This window comes from Homarus americanus, unplaced genomic scaffold, assembly GCF_018991925.1.
Source record: "Homarus americanus isolate GMGI-L3 unplaced genomic scaffold, GMGI_Hamer_2.0 scaffold32637, whole genome shotgun sequence".
Taxonomy (NCBI): Eukaryota; Metazoa; Arthropoda; class Malacostraca; order Decapoda; family Nephropidae; genus Homarus; species Homarus americanus.
Window position 1 is genome coordinate 71 of NW_024718077.1, and position 19,081 is coordinate 19,151.

At 40.0% G+C, this 19,081-nt stretch overlaps 2 protein-coding genes across 2 annotated transcripts in view; one reads left to right on the forward strand and one right to left on the reverse strand.

The window, feature by feature from the left end:
- Positions 1-6,765: 6,765 nt before the first annotated feature.
- Positions 6,766-7,329, forward strand: LOC121859088 (zinc finger MYM-type protein 1-like). The gene has a single exon (XM_042355757.1). The coding sequence runs from the start codon at positions 6,766-6,768 to the stop codon at positions 7,327-7,329; it is 564 nt and encodes a 187-aa protein (XP_042211691.1).
- Positions 7,330-13,801: 6,472 nt separating this feature from the next.
- The window catches only part of LOC121859089, a 56,042-nt gene continuing 50,762 nt past the window's right edge, over positions 13,802-19,081 (reverse strand). The window contains exon 3 of the mRNA XM_042355758.1: positions 13,802-14,272. Within this exon, the coding sequence (XP_042211692.1) occupies positions 13,968-14,272 (305 nt within the window). The 3' untranslated portion in view covers positions 13,802-13,967. The remainder of the gene's footprint in view (positions 14,273-19,081) is intronic.

The window sequence follows — 19,081 nt, forward strand, 5'->3', positions numbered from 1 at the left end:
GTACTTCAATTATTTACAGAATATTTCATATGGGCAAATCATTATAAAACCAGTGCATGTTAAGGGCTGACTGTATATGTATGTATGTATGTATGTATGTGTATATGTATGTATGTATATATATATATATATATATATATATATATATATATATATATATATATATATATATATATATATATATATATATATATATATATATATATATATATATATATATATATATATATATATATATATATATATATATATATATATATATATATATATTGTATAGATTAGAGAACAAAATATTCCATGAAGGTAAACCAAAGCACATACAGTATACTCTCAATTTAACGAACTGATATAAAAATCTCTCGACGAAGGAAGCCATTTTTTCGTTATTTTACCGATGAGGGAACTAGTTGCTAAAGCGTAGATTACCATATTATCGCACACCCACGGAGACAAGAGAAAGAGAGAAACCTACTTCAGCCCATGCTGAAGTAGGTTTTACTGTACTAAATGTAAAAAAATGATAAATAATAATATAAAGCAATTACCGAAAAATCCGAGAAAATTACAAGAAAATCACTCCAAACCTTTCTGCTCCAAGCCTGAGGACAAAGGTTCCCAGTGTTATGAAAAGATTACACCATGTTTAGCCACATCCTCACATGGTTGGTGTGTGGGTGGGAAGACCAACCGCTTTGGTAATGCTGGAATTTTCTGCTCTGGGTCTATTTATAATTACTGTGCAAACATAAGTATATCTTTAACTGTATACATACAATACTAAAAAAGTAAAATAATACAGTAACAAATCAATGGAACTCTGAACTGTGCTAATAAGGCGAAGGGTGAGGTGACTTTTTTTTTTTTTTTATGGGGAAGAGTACACCCGGGCACAGGTCATCGACACACAACGGGGCTTACGGGGCGAAAAAATAAAGAGTAAAAAGAAATTAAAAATATAAAAGAAAAAGATTATATTGTACAGTATTAATAAGCACCATGAAGATGCCAGAAAACAAGCTTTTTAAAGTGAGACAGATTGAAAGAGTATGGAAACACAGAAGAAGGCAGGGCATTCCACTGTTTGGCTGTGTGAGGAAAGAAGGATGTACTATAACAGGTTATTCTAGTGTGGCCAACAGCCACAGAGAAATTGTGGGCATCGCGGACAAGAAGAGTGTTAAGAGCCCACGGCCTTGCCTGTAGTACACGGGATGCCAAATACACCAGACATTGCCCGTTAAAGTACCTGTAAAAGAGAGAGTGAAGCAATATTGTGGCAAAGAGAAACGGAAGAAAGATTATCAACTAAAGGAGGAGAGTTAATAAGACAAAATGCCTTTGATTCCACCCTATCTAACAGATGGATAGAAGAAGAGCCACCCCAGATATGAGAACAGTACTCCAAGTTAGGACAAATGAATCCCTTATATACAGGTAGTCCCCGACTTACGACTGACTCAACTTACGTCAATCCGCACTTACGACCTGCTCTGACCTTACGACTGTCGGGACATACGACCGCCGCAGTCGTGACCAAATTTTTTTTCAAATGACGCACGCATTTTCTATACCGAAACGTTTCCGTCCTGAGCGAGAGCATGGCGTGGCTTGGGTCACCGCGTGGTTACACTCACTCAGTAGAGCGCTTAGTTGGTGTTTGGCTATCGTATCCTATACTGATCGCGCTGTGAACTTACGTTATTATCGTATTTAATTGACTTTATAATGACTGGAATGCGTACAAGTGAGAGTGCTGGTGGTGCTCCAAAGAAAAGGTATTCGTGATGTAGTGAAAAGAACAACACCTATAAAGGGAACTATAATTTCAAAGAAAAGACAAGGTCCTATTCATGATATGGAAAAATTATTGGTGATATGGATAGAAGACCAGATACAGAAGCGTGTACCTTAAGCCTTCTAACCTTACAGGCTAAAGCAAGAAGCCAGTTCCAAAGCCTGAAGGAGCAAGCAAGAGATGAATGTGAGCAAACCTTTACAGCAAGTCATGGGTGGTTTAATAGATTTAAAAAATGCTACAGTCTACACAATGTTAAGGTGAGTAGAGAGGCAGCTAGTGCTGATGTTGGTGCTGCTGAAGGACATGGGGCGCCAGGGTTTTTTAGGGGGAGGCAGCAATAGTACACGGATTTTTAACATTCACGGGTATCTCTGTTACCTAACCCCGGCGTATGTTAAGGGCCGACTGAAATTGGTTCTAGAACCTTGTTCGTTATAGCGTTCGTTCGTTATAGGGGTAATCCGTTCCAGGCCCCAAAATACAACCACTTAACAATGAAAAATTGGGGGTCGACCTCTACATGGGTAATAGTTTTGTTAGGTTGGATCCGCGCATGATGGGAAGGACAAGGATTAACTTTTAGCTTCAGACATGAAAAATATTTACCATTTACTGCCAGTGAACAATGGAAATGTAAAATATGTACCAATTAGTAATGAAAAGCTGTGCAGTGCCTTCAGCAGATGAAGCTCACCAACTTACAATAGGCTAAATTACCTTACAAAGTGCTTTCAGTAGTCTGTGTTGAAGTTCTTAGCACAGGTTAACTTATCATATCACATACGGTATCACAGTACATGTACTCAATGATCTACAAAAAATACCGGTAATAAAAACCTTTTCGATATTTCACACTTAATACAGTTGTACCCTGCTTAACGCGGCCAATTGAACCCACAGGGTACCGCGTTAAGTGAAAACCGCGTTAAGTGAACAACAGAACATATGGGATTAATTCCAATAGAGACTGGCCCGACCCCCAAAGTCCACTTTTTGACGACACACAACTATGTTGTAGTAAAAATATTATCTTAACTTTATGATGGTATGCACACACAATTAATAATTAAGAGAAATATCAATAATATTAGGTTTTTTAACACTTCATACATGTAGCATGGCTGGGCACACGATGGGGGGTTGGTTCCGAGGCAGTGGCAGATTATTGGCCCCTCACCTGTATCACTTGTATCAGTCTGTATCACTATCCACCACAGCGCTTGCAGGGCCTCTTTGTCAAACCCTCAAAGTCCATATAAGTCCATATCCTCACTATAATTATCACTTATCACTGACTTGGGCCGGCTGTGGTGGGTGACGGGTGAAGAACCCGGTAATGTTTTGATGACTGGGCTTACTCCAGCGCAGACGTGCCCGCTAAGCTTCATGATATGAGTAGATGAACCTGCTATGAAAGTTCGGTTTCATGAAAGACTCATGATAAGGGTAGAAATCACATTATGAAAACCGCGGTTGGCACAACTGTATTCATTTTTTAAAGTTTATTTATAGATACTGTACATAAATTTTTGTTCATTACATTTGAAACATCAATCTTTGTTAATTAAATTTGAAACAAAAGAAAACTTCGATACCGTATTTCTAAATACCGGGTATTTTCATTAAAATATTTCATCACAGGTATATTTTACCTTAACTGTGACTAAAGGAATATAGTCTCAGAAATAAATATGGAAATGTAATATTTTTGCTGAAATGATGTACGTATTACAGTGGAAAGTGGGATAAAATCATGACGAAAACAATGACTTTTGCTTTCTTTCATTGTTCAAAAGATTTTACCGTGGAACAAACCTGTACTGTACATGTACTAAATGATTACGGAACTTAAATTGTTATGTCTATTGCAAATATAGATTGTTTATACAGGTATTCAAATAAATCACTATCTTACAAGAATCCCAGCAATGTAAGTTATATTCACCCAGGTCGTTTGGGTGGCAAATTATGAGAAGAGCTTAGTCACTCTTAAGTAATGATAAATAAACACACAGGCCTTCAACGCCAACTGTCAAATCTTATCTCAAATAAATAAACAAACACCACACTCTGTCACCTCACCTCCCGCCCCCCATGCTCGCTGGCTACCTGCCTCCTTGTGTTCCCAGACAAAAGATTGGTGATAACTTTATTCTTTAAGGTGTTTATTTTATATAATATCTCAGACTAAAGTTAAAAGATTATAATTTGCATTGCTGGAATCCTTGCAAGACAGCCAATAATTTGAATATAAACGTCATATATTTTGCTCAAGATATAAAAATGTAGTACATTAGTGTACAATACTGTGTAGTACATTTTATAATACAGTATAAAGTTTTCAACTGTATTTTTGGGTAGATTTACATAAAATTCTTCATTTATTTTCATACATTTACATGAACACACCGTACTAAAAGAAATAAATGACCTTAGTGCAAAGCTGGAGTGTACATGTACTAATTTCATTACGGTACTAAAATTGTTATGCCTAGAGCAAATTAGGAGCATAATGCTATTCAAATTAATCAGTATGTTAGCAAGAATCCAGCAAAGTGAATTATATTCTCCCAGGTCATTTCACTGGCATTTTAAAATGGGAGAAGTGAGATTGTTAACACAGAGACCTTCGGCTCAAACTGTCAAACATATCACCTCAACCCCCCCCCCCACCCCTCACTGGCTGGCTGGCTCCGTCCCTCCCTCCCCATCTGCTCAGCTGGGGGTTTATTTAGGCTTACAGTTTTTATCTCATATAATATCTCAGACCAAAGTTAGGAGATTATAATTTGCATTGCTGGAATCCTTGCAAGACAGCCAATAATTTGAATATAAACGTCATATATTTTGCTCAAGAGATAAAAATTGTTGTACATTAGTGTACAGTACTGGTTTTCAGTTAAAAAACTGTTGTATTACAATAATATTCCCTCCTCATTGACTTGAATAAATACTTGAATGGAAATATACAATATTTTTGTTGAAACTACCCGCATTTCAGTGTAAAGTGTTGTAATAATAAATGGTAAACAATTTGCCTTCGGCACTCTGTGTTTCGGGCACGGCGAGCCTCAGTTTATAGGACGTAGAGTGTTTTTACTGAAGGTTTTGTTGTTCCAATACCCTCAAAAACTTGGGTCGACCTATAAACAAGGAATATCATATATTAAAAATATTTTGGTCAAAAAATCAGGGTCGACCTACAATGCTGATGTCAACACAAGCGTGGTTACAGCGAGACTGACTGAGTGATGGAGCGCGGGGTGGCGTGGCGTGACGTGACGCGCGTGCGTGTGTGTGTGTGTGTGTGTGTGTGTGTATGTGTGTGGCGGGCAGTGTGGGGTGCCGCGCGCGATTTGAATGTACTTCAATTGCTTCAATGTACTGTACAGAATATTCCTCCGGCGGGGCAATCCGCGTATTTGCGAATCCGTGTATGCTAAACCCGCGTATGTGAAGGGCCGACTGTATTCCTTTAAAATTAGATCTCTTTAAATTTGTGATTTTTTATTATTATGTTACAGGCATAGGCTATTATTACTGGGTTTTTATTTTTATTGCCGAGTTTGTCATTTGACATGCAATGCACCGTGGACTCTTGGTATAGGCAGTGAGTTATTATTACTGGGCTGAACTGTCATATTGTATTATAATGTTACAGACTATATGTAATGGCATAGGCTATTATTGCTGGGTTTAACTGTCAAGTTAGAACTGCTTTGTTATCATGTAATGCATAATGGTCACACAGCCCTATTGTTCGTTGTTTCAGATGCACTTCTGAAATATTTTGGACCTCCTCCCCCTGGAAATCTTGTGCCACCTGCAAACACCCTCTCCACTTCTGCACAGCCCAGTGACACAGTGTCAAGCTCCCCTGTCTCTTCTACTTCTGCACAGCCCAGTGACACAGTGTCAAGCTCCCCTGTCCCTTCTACTTCTGCACAGCCCAGTGACACAGTGTCAAGCTCCCCTATCCCTTCTACTTCTGCACAGCCCAGTGACACAGTGTCAAGCTCCCCTGTCCCTTCTGCTTCTGCACAGCCCAGTGACACAGTGTCAAGCCCTGTCCCTTCTCTGCCAGCCCAGTGACACAGTGTCAAGCTCCTCTCTCTTCACTTCTGCACAGCCCAGTGACACAGTGTCAGCTCCCTCTGTCCTTCTACTTCTACACAGCCCAGTGACACAGTGTCAAGCTCCCCTGTCCCTTCTACTTCTGCACAGCCCAGTGACACAGTGTCAAGCTCCCCTGTCCCTTTTACTTCTGCACAGCCCAGTGACACAGTGTCAAGCTCCCCTGTCCCTTCTACTTCTGCACAGCCCAGTGACACAAATGTCAAGCTCCCCTGTCCCTTCCACTTCTGCACAGCTCAGTGACACAGTGTCAAGCTCCCCTGTTCCTTCCATCTCTATGCAGTCCAATGACAGTGTCAAGCTCCCCTGTCCCTCCCACTTCTGCACAGCCCAGTGACACAAAGCCAGCTCCTCTTTCCTTTCCATCTCTATACAGTCCAATGACAGTGTCAAGCTACCCTGTCCATTCCACAGTCTGGTGAGATACATCAGATGAGTACAGAGCTTGTTCGAAGGGGACCATATCAGATTAAGCAAAGTTTCACTTTTCCAAGCCAAAAAGATGGGAGATGTTATCATGAGTATTTCAACAGAGTCTTTGTCAATGGAGAAAAAATCAAAAGAAGCTGGCTAATGTATTTTAAGAAAATGACAGTCTTTACTGCTTCTGTTGTAAAATGTTTTCTCAGAAGAATTTCAAATAGAATAAAGTAGATTCAGGGATGGGAAAAATGCCAGCCACTTGATCAAGACGCACGAAAATAGCTCGGAACATACCACACATATGGCAACATGGAAGGAACTGGAGGTTCACCTTGCAAAGGGGAAAACAATAGATCAACAAGAGATGGCACTTGCTGGTGGCAATACTTCAGTCTTTAGCTGAGAGAAATATGCCTTTAAGGGGGTCCATAGACACACTTAACAAACCACACAACGGCAATTTTCTCAAAGAAGTGGAGCTTGTGGCCAAATTTGGTTTAGTTATGAAGCAGCATGTTAGTAAGGTGGAAATTGGAGTAGGTAATCACATTCATTATCTTGGCAAAAGATTTCAAAATGAGCTAATAAATGCCATCAGTGGAAACATATTAGAAAAATGGTGGAAGAAATCAAAGTATTTCTCCATCATTTTAGATTGCACACCTGATCTGAGTCACAAGGAACAGCTCTCTGTCATTAGGACTGTGTCACTGGAAGACACGCCACAAATAAAGGAACATTTCATGGGGTTCCTTGTGGCAGAGGAGTCAACTGGAGCAAGTTTGTCATCCCTCATTCTTAAAAGGCTAGAGGAGTTAAACATCCCCTTTGAGGATTGCAGAGGGCAGTCGTATAACAATGGTGCCAACATGAGGGGAAAGAATAAAGGTGTTCAAGCTGGGCTGCTTCAGCAAGAATTCAAGGGTCTTATATGTTCCATGTGGGGCTCATATGTTAAATCTACTGGTCGCTGATGCTGCTTAGAGTTCTCCAGATGCCACTGGCTACTTTGGATATTTGATGAAACTCTTCACACTGTTTTCAGGCTCCACCTAAAGATGGACTATCCTTTTAAAACATGTCAAAACCACCCTGAAATCATGGTCAGAAACCAGGTGGGAGAAAAAGGTAAAAAGCATAAAGGCAGTAAGATACCAGACAGTGCAAGTCAGACAAGCACTTTTGGAAGTGAGGGAAACTACTGCAAATACAGTCATTAAGGTGGAAGCCCATTCTTTGGTAGAGAGGGTTGGATCCTACTGTTTTTCTATTTGCTCGGTAGTGTGGTACAGGGTTGGCATTGATTAAATCAATTTGTTTTAACCACTTGACTAAATCAATTTTTTTTTGCAAAAAAAAAAAAAAAAAAAAAAAAAAAAAAATCGTCAAAGGGTTAACAAAAAGAAATTTGAAGGGTTATTAAAGAAAATCTTTGTATAACTTTATGCCGTGATTTAAAGTTATGTCATAATAATATCAGTTTATTATGATTTTTCTGTGTAATATATTAAGCTTTGAAATATGTTATCTTTAGGAACACTGGCAACTCAGTTTGGAGTCTCTGGACCACCAATGGACAGACAGGACATGAACAGGAATGTATCTGGGCTGTGGCTCCTAGCCTGAACCAACAGTGGACAGACAGGACATGAACAGGAATGTACCTGGGCTGTGGCTCTTAGCGTGAACCAACAGTGGACAGACAGGACATGAACAGGAATGTATCTGGGCTGTGGCTCTTAGCGTGAACCAACAGTGGACAGACAGGACATGAACAGGAATGTATCTGGGCTGTGGCTCCTAGCCTGAACCAACAGTGGACAGACAGGACATGAACAGGAATGTATCTGGGCTGTGGCTCTTAGCGTGAACCAACAGTGGACAGACAGGACATGAACGGCATTCAGTATACTGCACTAGAAAAAAATTAATAATGAAAAAATATATAAATAATAAAATCAAATAAAAAAAATCAGCCATTGGTGAGTCGCGGCTCCTAGATGAGGGTCAACTCACAGAACAGGGGCCTGGCTACTGTACCTTCTTTTGGAAGGGTAAGACTGCTGTGGAGAGAAACCACATTTATGGAGTTGGCTCTACCAACCGCCAATGCATCCTACATAGGCTAACTGAAATACCTGTTGGGATCAACAAGCACCTCATGACGCTCCGAGTCCCACTGGATGCAGAGGATGACATCAAGGAGGCCTTTTATGCTGATCTTGACAGAGTGCTAACCTCTATCCCCAGAGAAGATAAGGTTGTGCTCCTTGGTGACTTCAATGCCAGAGCTGGCAGATATGCTGACATATGGCAGGGAATCATACTGAGAAATGGACTCGGTAAGTGTAATCCCAATGGCCTACTCCTCCTCAGCAAGTGTGCTGCACACAACCTCACTATCACCAATACAGAGGCCCCCCCCAAGTTCGCAAATTTTATTTCACGGTCCTCTATTATTCGCGGACGCGGATGACACCCTGGATGTACCCAGGAATGTCTGTGGGTAGTTATAAAGTTTACGGCATTTTCGCGGCTGGGACAGAGAGCCATTTGCTCTAGAGACAGTAATTTCCTTTACCTGTATTGTAAATGTGTGTGTGTATGCGTGTGTGTGTAGACACACACACACAAAACACATACAAATAAATAATAATTGGAAAATCCTCTCACAAATAATCAGAAACAAATTTATTAAAGATGTGACAGTCTTCCCTAAATTCCGTGCTTTATTAATAAAGTAATAAAACACGAACTTGAGGGTAGACTCACATTGTTAATGAATTTGTTTCTGATTAATTGTGAGAGGATTTTCCAATTATTATTTATTTGTATGTTTTGTGTGTGTGTGTGTGTGTGTCTACACACACACACACATATACAGTACAGTAGAAGTCCAAAAATCCGGACTGCTTGGGGATTGGGTCCGTCCGGATTTTCGGATTTTCCGGATTCTCAGGCAGTACTTTTAAAATTCAAATTTAAGGAAGAATAAAGAAGAGATGAACAGGTACATTTTGATAGTTTATTCATTAGCAAATATAGCATGCTTCATTTATCAAAACGAGCAGTTTTAAAGAAAAAGCTGTGAGTTCTAAATTTTATTCTTTGCCTTTTATATATCATAAATTGTAGACATTCGAATGTCGTATGTTTCCATTAGAACAGTATTGCTCACACCACGTTCTAGTTTCTTAATTATTTCAAGTTTGTCACTCAATTTCACCGTGTTCTTCTTTCTCTTCACACAACGAAGTTTATCTACTTTAGGAGCCATTATTATGGGCTTGTACAGTACTCTGTAAATGGAAAGAGTAGGACTCAAAATATTGTTATATTACAATGGTATTCTATTCATACTTTGCTTGATATAATGCATTCACGGAAATGTAATATTTTTGCTGAACGTACGTATTACAGTGGAAAGTGGGATAAAATCGTAACGAAAACAATGACTTTCGCTTTCTTTCGTTCAAAAGATGTTACCGTAATAGCTTCTCAAATGGTTTTCAGTTCAAAAACAGTTGTATTACAATAATATTCTATCCTAATTGACTTGAATAAATATTACGATACCATATTTCTGAATATTTTCATTAAAATCCATCAAAATCATTTTCCTTGTCATCGTCTGCAGCACCAAACAGCTTCTCCCAGTCCTCTCTTTGAACAGGGCTAGAGGGTACGTGTTTTTCGAATCGTTTTCAGTTAAAAAACTATTACATCACACGTATATTTTACCTAAACTGTGCCTGAATGAATATATTCTCGGAAATAAATAGTAGTTTTGCGGAAACGTGACGTATTTTAATGTAAAATAGGATAAAATACATGACGAAAACAAAAGACTTTACCTAAGCTTCCGATGTTCTTGAGACGTTGCTCGTTTTTTTAATAGTTTTCGGTTAAAATTCTGTTATATTACAATGATATTCTATTCATACTGTGTTTGATATAATACATTCACGGAAATGTAATATTTTTCCTGAAATTACATACGTATTACAGTGGAAAGTGGGATAAAATCGTGACGAAAACAATGACTTTCGCTTCCTTTCGTTCAAAAGATGTTACCGTAATCGCATTTCGAACGGTTTAGTTTAAAAACTGTTGTAGTTCAATAATATTCCCTCCTAATTGACTTGAATAAATACTTGAATGGAAACATACAATATTTTTGTTGAAACTACCCGCGTTTCAGTGTAAAGTGTCGTAATAATAAATGGTAAACAATTTGCCTTCAGCACTTGTGTTTCATGCACGGTGAGCCTCAGTTTATAGGACGTAGAGCCTTTTTACTGAAGGTTTTGTTGTTCCATTATCTTCAAAAACGTGGGTCAAACTATAAACGAGGAATATCATAAATTAACGATTTCTTGGTCAAAAAATCAGGGTTGACTGATAAACGAGGGGGTTATAGACGAGTATATACGGTATGTTGTCACAGTTTGATTGCTCGTTTTAAAGTGGTGACCACGTGGTCGCTTGTTGTCGCTGTGCAGCTGTGGCGATCACGCATGTGCACATACACACAAAAGCTCGCTAAAAAAAAAAAAAAAATCGTTTTTTAAAAGTCCGGATTTTCGGGTGGTCCGGATTTCTGGTATCCGGATTTTTGGACTTTTACTGTATATACAATACAGGTAAAATAAATAATTGTCCTAAGGGCAAACACATAAAGAGAATATACATTTCTTTGTACACAAGTAAAAATGTACCCCACGGTCAGCAAATGCTATTCGCAGCCATTTTGAGAACCTAACCCCCGCGAATTTGGGAGCCCCCAGTACCTTGTTTAGGCAAGCCAACAAGTTCAAGGGTTCGTGGCAACACCCACGATTCAAACACTGGCATCTCATTGATTACATTATTGTCAGAGAAAGAGATCGCCGAGATGTCCTCATCACCCGAGCCTTGCGTGGCTCAGCCCATTGTGACACTGATCATTGACTCGTCAGATCCAAGCTCTCACTTCACATCGCTCCAAAACGGTGAAGGCAACAAGCCTCCAGAGAGCAGTTCGAACATGGACTGATAAACAACCCGACAACAAACAATCCAAATCCCAATGCCAAATGGGGTATTCTCGACACTGTCATGACAAAAACCTGCAGAGAGGCCCTCGGCCAGATTTAAAGAATACACCAGGACTGGTTTGATGAAAATGACCTGGAAATCAATGCACTCGTCAATGATAAATGTGCTGCTTTAACTGACTGGCAGAACAACCTCCAGTCTTGGACCAAAGCTGATATCTTCCGCAAGAAGAAAGTGGCAGCGCAGTGCAAACATCGTAAGCTAAAGAACGACTGGTTTAAAAATAAAGCATATGAAACACAAAAACTTGCTGATCAACACCAGATGCACAAATTTTTCAATTCCACTTAAACATTTTATGGGCCAATCACTTATGGCACAGCCCCCCTCCGCTCCTCCGACAGTAACTCCCTAATTAAAGACGAAGAAGGCATCCTTCAGCACTGGAAAGAGCACTACCATTCGCTGCTCAATCGAAACACTGATGTGGATGTCCTGACTACCCAGCAGGTCCCTCAGCATCCAAAGCTGACCCACCTCAGCTATCCACCATCCCTGGATGAGGTAGCTACTACCGTCAAACAGATGAAAAATAACAAAGCCTCAGGGCCTGATGGAATCTCAGTTGAGGTGTATAAAGCAGGAGGACCTCTGCTTACCAGCCATCTCCACTCTCTTCTGGAGAATATATGGGAAAAGGAGGAAATCCCCCAAACTCTTAAAGACACCTCCATCATCAATATTTATAAGAACAAGGGAGACCGGTCAGACTGTGGCAACTACCGCGGGATCTCGCCACTGTCTGTAGCTGGCAAGGTTAACGCCTGAGTCCTCCTAAACAGACTTCTTCCTGAGGCAGAAAGCTTCCTCCCAGAATCTCAATGTGGATTTGGACCATCACGTGTCACCACTGACATGATCTTTGCTGCCAGCCAGATACAGGAAAAGTGCACAGAACAGTGCCGTGACCTGTACATGACCTAACCAAGACCTTCATCTCGATCAACAGGGAAGCCCTTTGGCAGACCCTCAGCCGATTTGGCTGCCAACCAAAATTAATTACCATTGTGAGGCAACTCCACGATGGCATGAACGGCAGTGTCCTGCAAAATGGCACCCGGTCTGAATTCTTCCCCATCCAAACAGGGGTAAAACAAGGATGCGTACTGGCACCAACCCTCTTTTCCATTTTCTTGGCTGCCTTCCTTACTCATGCCAGTGCCAATTTAGTCGGCAGGGTGGAGATCCAGTACTGGATGAAGGGTCTTTTCAACATGATTCCAGGCAGGAACAAAGGTGTCCGCTGCTTCCATTACTGAACTTCAGTATGCAGACATCCTCACCCTTGTCGCTCGATCTACAGGAGATCCTGAACACCTACGCAGATGCTTATGCACACTTCGGCCTTTAGGTGAATGTATGTAAGACTCAGATATTCTTTTAACCTGCTCCTGTTTCAGACACACCTCCACCATTCATCCAGCTTAACGGTACTGCCCTCTCTAATGTTACGCACTTTCAGTATCTCAGCTCCCAACTGTCCACCACTACGGACATTGATGAAGAGATTCAACATCAGATCAGATGTGCATCTCGAGCCTTTTACAGACTCCGTACCCGTGTCTTCAGCTGTAGGGAGCTGAAATTATCTACAAAGTTGCATATACATCGAGCAATGGTCCTCCCCACCCTGCTATTTGGCAGCGAAACATGGGTCACATACAGGAGGCACCTTAGTGCACTTGAAAACTTTCACCAACATAGTCTACGTTCCATCCTCCGAGTTCGCTGGGAAGACAGGAGAACAAATGCCAATACTGTATTCTTGCTGATACCAACTGTAGGAGCATCGAGGCTACCATTATCCTTGAACAACGTCGTTGGACTAGCCATGTTACCCGCATCGACGACAGTAGACTGCTAAAGCAGGTACTTTACAGTCACCTAACGAATAGTAAACATAACGCTGGTGGGCAACTGAAAAGGTATAAGGATAGTCTTAAGACAAACCTGAAAAAGTGCCAAATCGACCCCTTCACCTGGGAGACGATTACTCCACACCGTCACACTTGGAGGAGCATCACACAAGGTGTCAATACTTTCGAATTAGCCTGACTGCAAACCGAGGCAGACAAGAGCCAACACTAGATGAAGCCCTCCACATGTGCAACATCTGTGAACTACTCTGCCGGTCCCGTATTGGCCTCTTTACTCACATCAGAGCTCACCAACGAAGGTGACATGCTTAATAACTCATATCACTTTATCATAGCTGGATGATAGTCATACTTGATTCCGAGTGACAGCAAAGTACAGTAGTAGTAGTAGTAGTAGTAGTAGTAGTAGTAGTAGTAGTAGTAGTAGTAGTAGTAGTAGTAGTAGTAGTAGTAGTGTGTGTGTGTGTGTGATTAAATAAACAAGAACATTACAGCGATCAAATAATTTGTATTCTTTATGTATCTATGAGAGAGAGCTTACTTGTTTTCTTGCATATACAGGTACAGTACTTCTATTTAACCAGCCTCCCTTTAAATAAAACTGTCAAACTATGGCTTTAGTAACAGAGGCCAACACTTCAATCTCTGTGTAACAGTAGAAAGAAAAAGATTGGTACACATGCCTGAAAGTAATCCCACAGTCGTTTTCCAAGACCAATGCCTCCAGTCTTGTGGCGATCTTTAATTCTTTTATAGGTGGTAATGAGACTATTCCACTTAGTGCGGATCTTTTCTAGGGAAAAATTATAGGAATATGACCGCAGTTCTTCCTGGATCTCCATATACACTTGGTTTCTTTCTTGTCTTGATGAACAGAACTTCTCATAACGATCACGGACACATTCTATCAGCAACAGAGTGGCATTGTGATTGAACTCATCTTCTGCAAATAAAATTTATAGAATTAATTTCACCTGATACCAGACAATTGTAAGTGTCTCTACAGAGGTACTGTATATCTTCACCAATCTATCAGTTTTGTGACTCCCTGACAAAACCAACAAACTGTAAATATCACAATTTACCCCTGTAATGTAATGGGAATTACACACACCACTTACCTATACCCCCCCCTCCCAAAAAAAAAAAAGAGAGAGAGAGAGAGATTACCACAAATAATATTTTACAGAGTACAATAGTTCTAGGTACTTTTGAGTGTGTCACACTGTATTAAGAATGGCTACAAATATGTAATGGATAACTTTTTCCACCCATACACACAAAGTATGTTAAACCTTCATCCTATCATTTTACTTCACATCTCTCAGCACAATCTCGTTTCATGTCTTAGAAGTGTTGATGTTCTTTGTTGCTGTACAAGGTATGTACTGTACTGGCCTTCAACGTACGATTATTATTAGATAGAGATCTAAATATGCTATATTCTACATTTATTTTTCCTAAACCTATTTCTCCAATAAGATATTAAGTGTGCCCAATGCAAATTTCTCCCACATGCCATTTACAAGGACCTACCCCATGTTGGATGAGACTACTCTGCACACCTTATGTAAAATGTCTAAAACTATAAGAGCATTGGCCCTCCACCTGGTCAGGGCAGAGATGGTACAGATGCCCACAGGTACTGTACAGTATAGTGTTCCACCCCTCGGTGGCCAAACCGAACATGAGGCACCGTTGGAATCACAGTTGAACCTTCTTTACAAATATTATATCTATCATATCATAAAGCACAAATCTTGAATGCTGTATATTACCCCAAAAAATATATTGTTGGCCTCATGTTCGGAAAGGCCACTGAGGGGTGGAACACTACACCTTTGGGCAACTATACATTGAATAAGCTCAAGGCTTGGCAGTACAGGCATCCACAGGTTATGAAATTTTGCCCTTACAGAAATGTTAAATTCGACCAGAATTTCAGGTTACACCAAAAAAACAAAAACAAAATGCACTTACGGAAGTTCGATTTTTTTTTTCAATAAAAAAAAATAAATCGTAAAACTTATTTAGCGTGGATGCATCTGTGGCAGTAAAAAAGGCACCAGTGATCCCACAACAACAAAAACGGCTTCGGTCTGTTTGTAATCTCCAGCCAATGGTCTGCTTTCCCTCAGTTTTCTATACTGTATTTATTGTATTGTGTATTTTTATTCAAGATGAGTGGAAGGAGACCATCAAGTGAAAGCAGTGGTGATAAAAGATTCCATATAGTAATTGTATTGGACATTAAACTTGATGTTTTATGGAGGTAACTCCCAGTAACTCTGATCCCACAACCTCACCTCACCGCTTCCTGCAACACTCAACATCGATTCTGGTAAGTAAAATTTTAGTGTTTTGTTCATTAATTATCATTTTACATCATGAATGACTTATTGTATGTGGTTAAAACGATCTGATTTCACACATATATGCTTGTGTCATGTTTTTGTGCCTCAAAAATTTTAAGTAGGACTGCATTTCACTATATACGATCAAAACAACTCGCTTTAACGATATCCATCGATTACGTTGGCTGGGAAAAAAAATCTCTAGTGCAAACTATGGGGTGTTTTTACTCAAATTAATTGCCATCTTGCAAGGATTCTAGCAATGCAGGTTATATTTTTCTAAGTCAAGTCAGTGACATTTTATAAGGAAACAATATTTCACCCTATGCACCGCGTATTTCTACCTTCACTTGTCAGCCTACCCACATGCCGCCACATGGCCAATCCACGCACTACAGCCCTGTGTCTGGTTTATTGTCGATCATAAACCAGCCATCAAATGGCTCCACGATTATTGACCAGCATTGTACATTGTACTCATCATCAGCATTTTCTTTTTTATACAGTAGGATCTCAAGTTTAGCGAGTAATTGGTACTGGTTTCAACTTCGCGAAATTCAAAATCGCCAAACAAGCAGCGTTGAAATACAATACAGTAATACCCCGATTTACGCGGTCAATTGAACCCACAGTGGTCCATGTAAAATGAGAAATGCATAAATGGAATAACAGAACATATGGGATTAAATGAAATAGAGACTGGGCCGACTCCCAAACTCCACTTTTTCCGACACAATACCTATGTTCTAGTAAAAATAGCATCTTAATTTTATGATGGTACGCACACACAATTAATATTTAATTGAAATACGATCACCAGGTTAATGTCCATTCAAATAATGGACTCAACTCCCCTCCCCCCCCTCTTCCCACGCTTGCTGGCTCCTCCCTCTCTGACAAATGTTTGGGTGAAAGCACTAGATTTTAAGGTATAGTAATAAATAATACCTCAAACTAAAGTTAGGATAATATAATTGGCATTGCTGGATTCCTTGCAAGACCAGGAATATTTTGAATATATACACGTCATATATTTTGCACAAAAGATAACATATTTGCTCTGAGTAAAAAAAATTCTTACATTAGATCTAAAATTTGTGTCTAATGCAAAATCTATGATGTTTATATTCAAAATGATCATCAAATCGTAAGAGTTCCAGCAATGTAAATCATATTCTGGCCGGGTAATTTGTATGAATTTTGTGAGCTGAATCAAATATCTTCAGTAAATAAAAAAAATATATTTACCCAAACACTATCTGTCAATCAAAATACCCCACCTCCTGCTCCCCCCCCCTCTTCCCACGCTCGCTGGGTCCCTCCCTCCCTACCAGAGAAATGTTTGGGTTATAACAGTATATTTACATTTTTAGTAATAAATAATACCTCAGACGAAAGTTAGGATAATATAATTGACATTGCTGGATTCCTTGCAAGACCAGGAATATTTTGAATATACACGTCATATATTTTGCACAAAAGATAACATATTTGCTCTGAGTAAACAAAATTCTTACATTAGATCTAAAATTTGTATGTCTAATGCAAAATCTATGATGTTTATATTCAAAATGATCATTAAATTGTAAGAATTCCAGCAATGTAAATTATATTCTGGCCAGGTAATTTGTATGAATTTTATGAGCTAAATAAAAAAATTATACTTCACCCGCGTATAAGAGTAGATGCACCGCGAAAAGTGGGAATTCCGGTTCCGGCAGGGTACCGCGTAAATGTAGAAACGCGTAAAGCGGGGTATTACTGTACATGTAAATAAGCCTAATCGGTTCCGCGGTCTGTCACCTGAACCCCCCATAACGACTTACAAACCACCCAGAAAATGACATTACAGTACTGTAATGTATTCATACATATTTATATTGTACATATTGTTGATACCAATATTTATATACACTAATACTGTAGAATAACTTACTTTGATGGAGTCAGTGAAATGCTTGACGGGGCTGGTTGATGGGTCCCGAGGCAGGGAGGGCTGGTTACTGCTCCCTCCCTACTCCCTCATCTACACCTCATCTAACCTCAGCATCAAATCCCTCAAAGTCTTGAGTTAGCTCTCCCACCAGTAGGTCACCCAACACTTCAATATCATCATTATCTCCTAAAGTGATGTTTGCCAAGGCATTAACAGGCTGGGCCTTGCACAGGTACTGAGTAATAAGGGCCTGCTGATGAGCATTAACACAGAACATGTACAAGGCCTTATATTCCTCCATAACCTTATCAAGGACAGGGAAGATAAGGTGCCGAGGATGAGGCCTCATCTTGTATTCTTGTAGCTGTTCACTGAGATATGCGATGCTTGTGAGCACCTCAGTCAGTTGGCATGTTGTAGGTTCACCAGGCTTAACATCATCCTCTTGTGTTGGTTGCTGTTCTTGTATATCATCGTCCTCCAACATTTCTTAAATTTTCAGTTGCTGTTGGCGTTAACCAATGATTTCTTGCAAATCTTCAACTTGAACATCCCCAAATCCCGGTTATGGGACTGACTGCGTTGCCTCCACCATGTCCATTAGTGTTGCCGCCACAGACTGCCTCTCCCTGCTTGCCTCGGCCTGTTCTGCCCCACTTACCTCGAGGTTAGCGAACAAAGGCTTCCATGCGTGTAGCACTGTTGCAAAATTAATCTTACGCCATGCCTCAACCATTCTGGCCACTGCATTTTTAATATTATATTTCTTCCAAAATTCATAAACTGATAACACTTTACGGTTGCTGGGTGGTGTGTGTGAGGTACTAAGAGTCGGGTTTTCTACCATCTCCTCCTCCTCCTGGTTAGCTGGTAGAGCCTGGTCACTGTCGAGTTCTGCCTCGATTTGTTGTAACTCAACTAATGAGTCTGTCTGCTGACGAAAGTCTTAATAGAGTGACTGATAGTAGAACAGTTTAACATTATTGATGTATTCATGATCAAGTGGCTGCAAAAGTGATGTGGTGTTAGGAGGAAGGAAGATAACTTGAACATTTAGGTAATAACCAATTAGAAACTTCAGTGTGTCAAGGAGCATTATCCATCACCAGGATCACTTTGAAGTCAATGTTCTTCCTCCGGGAGTGCTGTTGGGCGTCAGGAACAAAGTGCTTGTCAAACCAATCGGTGCAAAAAGACGTTGTAACCCAAGCTTTCTTATTAGACATCCAATAAACATTGAGCTGCGACATATTGACATAACGGTAAGCTCTAGGATGGACAGCACGGTAAACAACCAGGGGTTTCATCAAGAAATTTCCACTTGCATTAGTTGTGAATAAAACTGTAATCCTGTCCTTTGAAGTCTTTACACCCCTTGCCTGTTTTTCATCTTTGGCAATGAAAGTGGTCTTAGGGGAGCGCTTCCAGAAAATAACAGTTTCCTCACAATTGAAGATCTGGT